The sequence below is a fragment of the Vipera berus genome (assembly GCF_964194415.1).
Source record: "Vipera berus genome assembly, chromosome: Z".
NCBI lineage: Eukaryota > Metazoa > Chordata > Lepidosauria > Squamata > Viperidae > Vipera > Vipera berus.
Genome location: NC_138205.1, coordinates 11557166 through 11565102, shown reverse-complemented (window position 1 = coordinate 11565102; position 7937 = coordinate 11557166). Strand labels below are relative to the sequence as shown.

At 41.8% G+C, this 7937-nt stretch overlaps 1 protein-coding gene across 1 annotated transcript; it reads right to left on the bottom strand.

Moving 5' to 3' along the window:
- Nucleotides 1–5717: 5717 nt before the first annotated feature.
- LOC308678635 (olfactory receptor 11H6-like) lies at nt 5718–6659 on the bottom strand (the record flags this gene model as incomplete). The annotated part of the gene is made up of 1 exon (XM_081345863.1): nt 5718–6659. The coding sequence occupies one exon, from the start codon at nt 6657–6659 to the stop codon at nt 5718–5720; it is 942 nt and encodes a 313-aa protein (XP_081201989.1).
- Nucleotides 6660–7937: the final 1278 nt, after the last annotated feature.

The following is a 7937-nucleotide window of genomic DNA, read 5'->3' as shown; positions in this document are numbered from 1 at the left end:
AAGAGCCACTGGGAACCGGTTCCATCACAAATTAAAAAAAGTGGGAGCCGCGTGCGTGTGTCCATGCACGCGCATGCGCAAAAAATGTTTTGCGCATGCGCGGACGCACGCGGTTGCCATTTTTTTAAAAAAAGTGAGAAGGAACCGGTTCCCGGTTGCCCGACGGCGACGGCCCGTCTGCAAAGCTGCCGCTTTCAGCAGCTTTGCAAACGGGCCGCGGCAGCTTCCTCAAAGAGCAGCGCCCCTGCCCATTCTGAGAGGTGCACGCGCACCTCTCCGAACGACCGGAGGTGCGCGCGCACCTCCCCAAACCTTTGGAGAGGTGCGCGCGTACCTCCGCGCGAACGGGCAGAGGTGCTGCTCTTTGAGGAAGCTTTAGCGGCCCGTCTCCGAAGCTGCCGAAAGCGGCAGCTTCGGAGACGGGCCGCTAAAGCTTCCTCAAAGAGCGGCACCTCTGCCCGTTCGCGCGGAGGTACACGCGCACCTCTCCAAAGGTTTGGGGAGGTGCGCGCGCACCTCCGGTCGTTCGGAGAGGTGCGCGCGCACCTCTCAGAATGGGCAGGGGCGCTGCTCTTTGAGGAAGCTGTAGCGGCCCGTCTGCAAAGCTGCCGAAAGCGGCAGCTTCGGAGACGGGCCGCTAAAGCTTCCTCAAAGAGCGGCACCTCTGCCCGTTCGCGCGGAGGTACACGCGCACCTCTCCAAAGGTTTGGGGAGGTGCGCGCGCACCTCCGCCCATTCGGGGAGGTGCGCGCGCACCTCTCCAAACGGGCGGTGCCACTCTCCATTTGGAGAGGTGCGCGCGCACCACTGCCCGTTCAAAGAGGTGCGCGCGCACCGGGTGGCTGGGAGCCGCAGGAGACGGCTCAAAGAGCCGCATGCGGCTCCGGAGCCGCGGGTTGCCGACCCGTGGTCTAAAGGAAACTTGGCTGGAAGCCCAGACTACAGATAAGACTTTTTTAACCTTGACAAATATCAGCTGTGAGAAGCTCAGCTGTGTTCTATACTCAGTTGTTAACTTATTTTCACTCTCTGACTTTAAAGCTCTTAATTTAACACACTACTAAGAGAATATGGATAAAGATCAGGAACAGATTCTTCTTATGTTAAAAGCAATACATGAAACCATTCTTTCAGCTTGTGATGAAATAGGATGCTACAGAAAAGAACAAGATGTCAGTCTAGATATACAAACTCAAATTTTGACTACAACTCAAAAATCAACCACACAAAACACAACAAAGAAGTGCAACAATTAAAAACTATGACAGAGGATTCAACTGACCAGCAAATACAGTCAATAGAAAATCCAGAAAAGGGACTGCCAACATTGAAAATGGAATATAAACCAGAAGAAACTTGAGAAGCAAGAAGAAGAATGGACCGAAGGGAAGATAAACATATCAGGACAATTATGGGGATCTGGAATAAAATGGCGACTGGATGGTCTCTTTTATTTCAAATAATATATATAATAACAGAGGGAGATCTATATGATGACCTAAAAGCACTGAAGTAGAGGGCGATATGGCAAAGGAAAAAAGCTAGAATAAGGCTGAAGAAAATTGGGGTTTTGATTTATCAGCGAGGATTTTATATTACTAATTAAAATAGAATATATTTAAATAGACAAGATGTGTATTTTGAATACCAGATTTTCTAATGAATTGAGATTAAAAAAAAACTGGTTATTTAAAACTTGGAAGTATAAAAACTAAAACTTGAATTTGAATATTGATGGGAAATTAAAAATTGGGGAAAACAAATAGGATATTGATTGTTTATAAAGATTGAATGTAAAAGTAATTAAGATATGTAATAAGCTAAAAATATTAATGTAATATGTTTTTATTTAATTGAGATAATAACTGTATTAGCTTAAATATGACATAGTAGATATCAAGAAAAAAGAGGAAATATTTGATGTTGAAATAGGGGAAACTTTGGTCATTAAATTTAAGACTTTTGGACACTAATTGAAAATAAATGTTATATTGTATTATTAATTAGATGATGTAAGATGGTGGGAAATAGAATATACTCAAATAGATAACGTGTATTTTGAATATTAGACTTCGTTAAGAATTGTGATAAAGGAAACTTTGGTTACCAAAAATTTGGAAATTATAAATATTAAATGTTAAATTTAAATATTGAGGGCAAACTGAAAATTGGGAAAAACTAACTACAGGATATTGACTGTTTATAAAGATTGTATGTTAAAGTAACTAAGATATGTATAAGCAAAAAATTTATTGATAAATGTAACAATGCTATCTTTACTTAATGGATATAATAAGAATTGTATTAGTTCAGGGGTAGGCAACCTTGGCTCTTTTATGACTCATGGACTTCAACTCCCAGAATTCAGCTGACTCAGGAATTCTGGGAGTTGAAGTCCATGAGTCATAAAAGAGCCAAGGTTGCCTACCCATGTATTAGTTTAAATATGAGATAGTAGATATTAAGGGAAAAAGAGAGCAAATATTTGATGTGATGGTTTGAAACTTGTACTAAAGAGGATGGTGACATCTGCTAAAGCGAGATTGCTCCTTTTTCTGGCCAGAAACTAAAACATACAGTATATGAACCAAAGAAAAGAGAGCCAAGCTATTCTCCAAAGCACCTGAAGTCAGGACAAGAAGCAATGAATGGAAACTAATCAAGGAGAGAAGCAACCTAGAACTAAGGAGGAATTTCCTGACAGTTAGAACAATTAACCAGTGGAACAACCTGCCTCCAGAAGTGGTGAATGCTCCAACGCTGGAAGTTTTTAAGAAGAGATTGGATAATCATTTGTTTGAAATGGTATAGGGCAGTGATGGCGAAACTTTTAGAGACCGAGTGCCCAAAAACAGCCCCCATCCCACCCACCCCCGCCCTGCCCCCAACCCCCCCACCCCCCCATCCACCCACAGGGCCACCCACCACCTACACAGCTGACCACAGCTGATCACCCAGGTGTCCCAGCAGCGCCATGGCAGCCACACCCTTGCCTGTGCCCCACAGAGCGATGGGGCACAAAGGTGGGGTCTTGTCCTCACTGCCCAGCTGCCATGTCCTTGGCTATGCTGCTCCGCATGGGCTGCATCCGGGGGGAGGTGACTCTCCACCAGGGGGCTGCTGGTGAGGAGGGGGCTGTGAGGGGAGGCGGGGCTGAGTGCCCCCTCTGGCACGCGTGCCATAGGTTTGCCACCACTGGTATAGGGTTTCCTGCCTGATCAGGGGGTTGGACTAGAAGACCTCCAGGGTCCTTTACAACTGTTAGTCTGATAAAATACAATTTACATTTGAACATTCCTGTATATTTTTTTTTGATAATTTTCTCCTTGAGTCATTTAAAAATTACAGTTCAGAGGCAATTCTTCAAGATGTTTTTGGAATTTTACATAAGGTTGAACATCTGCATTGAGAGCCATTGTTTATGTTTACTGAAAAACACATTTAGTTCTGTTTACATGTTAAACCAAAAACCATGACCCTACAAATCATCGAGTTTAAGTACACCCAACACAATGTACCAAAGCAAAGAAAAGCATGTTATAGTTTAGCGCCAAATATGTAGTAGTAGTGTGCTAAACAATAGCTCAAACATAATTGATATTTCTGTTCTTTAAGCATCATACCTCTGTACATCCCATAGTAGTATTTTAACTGAGAGCATACTTTCACTGTACTCTAGCCCTTGTAAAAGGCTTGGCTTATTTTTGTACTTGAAAACCAATTGATTGACTTTCAAGTTTAATAGTCCCTAGAAAAACTCTGTTCTCTTGACTAAGGTCTAGACTAGCCATCCATGAATTATAGCCATAGATGATAGATAGATAGATAGATAGATAGATAGATAGATAGATAGATAGATAGATAGATAGATAGATAGATAGATAGATAGATAGATAAAGACCACATCTGGAATACTACAACCAATTTTGGTCACCATACTACAATACAAAAAAGATGTTGAGACCTTGGAAACAGTTCAGAGAACAGCAGCTAAAATGATCAAAGGTTTGGAGACTAAAACATATGAAGAACGGTTGCAGGACTTGGGTTTGGGTAGTCTAAAGAAAAGAAACAGGGGTGACATGATAGCATTCCAGCATTTGAGTGGCTGCCACAGAGAAGAGGGTGTCAAACTATTCTGCAAAGCACTAGAGGGCAAGACAAGAAACAATGGTTGGAAACTGATCAAAGAGAAGCAACCTGGAATTAACATTGACAACAATTAATCAGTGGAACAGCTTGCCTTCAGAAATCATGGGCACTCCATCACTGGAGATTTTTAAGAAGAGACTAGACAGTCACTTGTCTGAAATTGTATAGGTTCTCCTGCTTGAGCAGGGGGCTGGACTAGAAGACCTCCAAGGTCCCTTCCAGCTCTATTCTATTCTATTCTATTCTATTCTATTCTGTTCTGTTCTGTTCTGTTCTGTTCTGTTCTGTTCTGTTCTGCTCTGCTCTGCTCTGCTCTACTCTACTCTACTCTACTCTACTCTACTCTACTCTATTCAGATAGATAGATAGATAGATAGATAGATAGATAGATAGATAGATAGATGATAGAGATGATAGACACACAGATAGATGAGAGATTGGAGATAGAGATATGTGATGATGGATGGATGGATAGACAGACAGACAGACAGATATGATAGACACACAGATAGATGAGAGATAGGAGGTAGAGATATGTGGCAGATATAAATGATGGATGGAGAGATAAATAGATATAGAGATAGGCAGAAAAACAGAGGTAGATGATGGAAGTATATGATAGATATAGATAGGTGTGTGTCTATGTGCATGTCTCTGTGTGTATGTGTGTGCATCCGTGTGTGCGTACATGAGAGAGAGAGAGAGAGAGAGAGAGAGAGAGAGAGAGAGAGAGAGAGAGAGAGAGAGAGAGAGAGAGAGAGAGAGAGAGAGAGAGAGAGTAATAGTAATAGGAAAACTTGTGTGGCAAAGTTAAGCACCAGCCTTAAGCATAATACATGCCTCTAGGCCCCACAGAGACCCTGTGGTTGCAAACAAGTGCTTTTTTAAAAAAAGAAAAGACCCATTTATCCAGAGGAGAGAAAAATACAAGGATAAATTGAAGTAATAGCATATTCTTTTTTTTATTGAAAAGTTTTACAATACATTTTTTAACAAAGCAAAACCCCTCCCCACCCCCTCCCCTCTCCCCAACCCTCCCCAACACCTCCCTCCCCTCCCCCTCCCCCTCCCCCCTCCCCGACTTCCCAAAGCTCAATACAGGGTATAAAAATACAAACAATCATAGTCTACCTTACGCAAACAACAATAAACTATTAAATCTATCGCACTTTAACTCTTATAAAATAACTACAAGCAATATAAATATCACATCAATACTTATTCAAATGCTAGGTGAAACTTTTTAGTCCCATATTTATTCTGGATATAATCAATCCATCTTCTCCACTCCACAATATATCTCTGTTGCTAGTAATAGCATATTCTGAAGTGCTGGATTTGGAAACAAGTTTGCCCTCTGTTGAATAGTTTTGGGGATTATCCAAGACCATCGTGGCAACTAATCTGTGACACTGGATCTGCCACAAAATCCCAAATGTGTCCACCTAAACAGGATGATTGACGGCTTCTGTTCTTAACATTTGTGTGTGTCTCTCTCTCTTTCCTCAATTGAGGATGTGCTCGTCCTTAATTCCTTTTTCAGCTGTTTAAAGTATTTTCTCGTTTTACATAAATCTCCCTTTTCTTTTCAGCAACCTGCCCAAAGCCTCTTTCACCTGGTCATTCCTCAGGCAGTAAATCAAGGGATTTAGAAATGGGGTAATGGTGGTGTAGAAGATGGTTTCTAATTTGGTGACATGTGCTTGACTTTCTCCCCCAGGAGTTAAGTAAACCCCTGCCACTGACCCATAGAAAAGTGTGACCACTACTAGGTGGAACACGATAGTGGAGAAAGTCTTCCTTCGGCTCCCTTGCCTAGATTTTTGCATCAGTGTGAGAATCACCATGCTGTAAGAAAGCACAACAAAGATGAGGTTGACTGCAAACACGGTATTCATAAACATTTGGCAGATAAAAGGAGCTTTCCCTAAGGGTGGACATGCCAAGGATAGAATTGGTCCAGGGTCACATAATAAGTGATCGATGATGTTTGAGCCACAAAAGGACAACTTGGACATTAATATCACAGGGACAATGTACCACAGAAAACCAAGGATCCAACAAGTAGCCACCAGGGCTGAGCAAATACTTTGGGACATTACTTGCCGATAACGCAATGGATGGCAGATAGCTAAGTAGCGATCGAAAGCCATAGCAGATAGGAAGAAGCATTCTGTGCTGCCCAGGGAGAAGAAGATGTAGAATTGAAGGAAGCAGGCCTGGAAAGAGATGTTCCCCTTTGAAGTTACCAAGTCATAAAGCATACGAGGCATGGTTGTGCTCACGTAAGCCATCTCCAGCCAGGAGAAGTTACTCAGGAAGATGTACATGGGAAGCTGAGCCAAGTGGGAATCTAGGAACACCAGGGTGACAATGATAATGTTCTCTGTCAAAGTCAGGATGTAGAGAACAACAAAAATAACGATGAGCAGGTGATGTATTTGTTGCTGACCTCCAAAGCCCACCAAAACAAACTCTTGAACTTTGCTCTTATTGACCAACTCCATCTGGAAGGCAAGAAAAGGATCCTCATTACATACCAGAAACAAGTTCCATCTTCTCATCTTTCTGTTTCCATCGAAATGAGAAGCTGAGCAACCATGCCTTGTGACATCTGAATGGGGAGCCACCTGAACTGTCTTGAAGAATTCTAAGTCAATGTAGCTAGTCTTCCCTCCTCAGCCTTTGTGGGAATCAGCAAAGTTGGTAATGGCATTAGGAGCTGTGTCCCTGGTACTCTATGCGTGAATGTCTAGGGGACAAATTATTCTGTCCCCTAGAGATTTTCCAAACTGTGTTTATAAAATAGTGGATCTTTTTTACAATTGTATCTCCTTCCCTTGTTTACCATATAGTGAGACCCACATTTTCTTGAATAAGCCAAGATCATTTGGTTCTACTGATTTTCATTCAAAGGTACCTCATCCAGTTTGACCACCAGTTGACTTTACATTGATAGTACTTGCCGGTATCTTATGCCTATGCAAAATGTTGATAACATCTAGCTGAAAGATCACCCCAAATATAGCATCAATATTTGGAGGAACAGATGATAATGCATTAGATGTTTAGTTATGGTAACAAGCAGGAATGTAAGGTATTAGCCAAAGACAAAATGATCCAGAGTCAAAAATTATGCTTGAAGGCTGACTTTAAATATTTGGACTGGAACCATCAAATGAAACTCAAAGCAACATCCCTTTGGAGATCATTAATTCCTTCCAATTTAGGGAACTATTCCCAAAGGTGAATTTTAATGGTTTTGCTTTTGCTTTTTCTTAATATAGGGCAAACAAACCAATATAGTATTATGCAGGAGCTATTTGTGAAGACCTAAAAGTCTTTTTTAAAAAAAACCCTCACCTTCCTCCAAATATTTTGGTCACCTTCCATCATATAAAAATACTTTCTGTCTATGGAAATTTAGAGTTTGAGAGAGAAAGCGAACTAGATCCATTTCCTTGCCATTTTTGTTTTTTTCCCTACAGAATCATGCAAAGGATTTTTATTTCATTTCTTTCTTACCATGGATGTAAGAGATTTTGTGGGGTCAGATTAAAATCCCTAATCCAGATACATCTTCCTAGAGAAAGAGTTTAAAGGTAAAGGTAAAGGTTCCCCCGCACATGCGTGCTAGTCGTTTCCAACTCTAGGGGCCGGTGCTCATCTCCGTTTCAAAGCCGAAGAGCCAGCGCTTGTCCGAGGATGTCTCCATGATCATGTGGCCGGCATGACTAGATGCCAAAGGCACACGGAACGCTGTTACCTTCCCACCATAGTGGTCC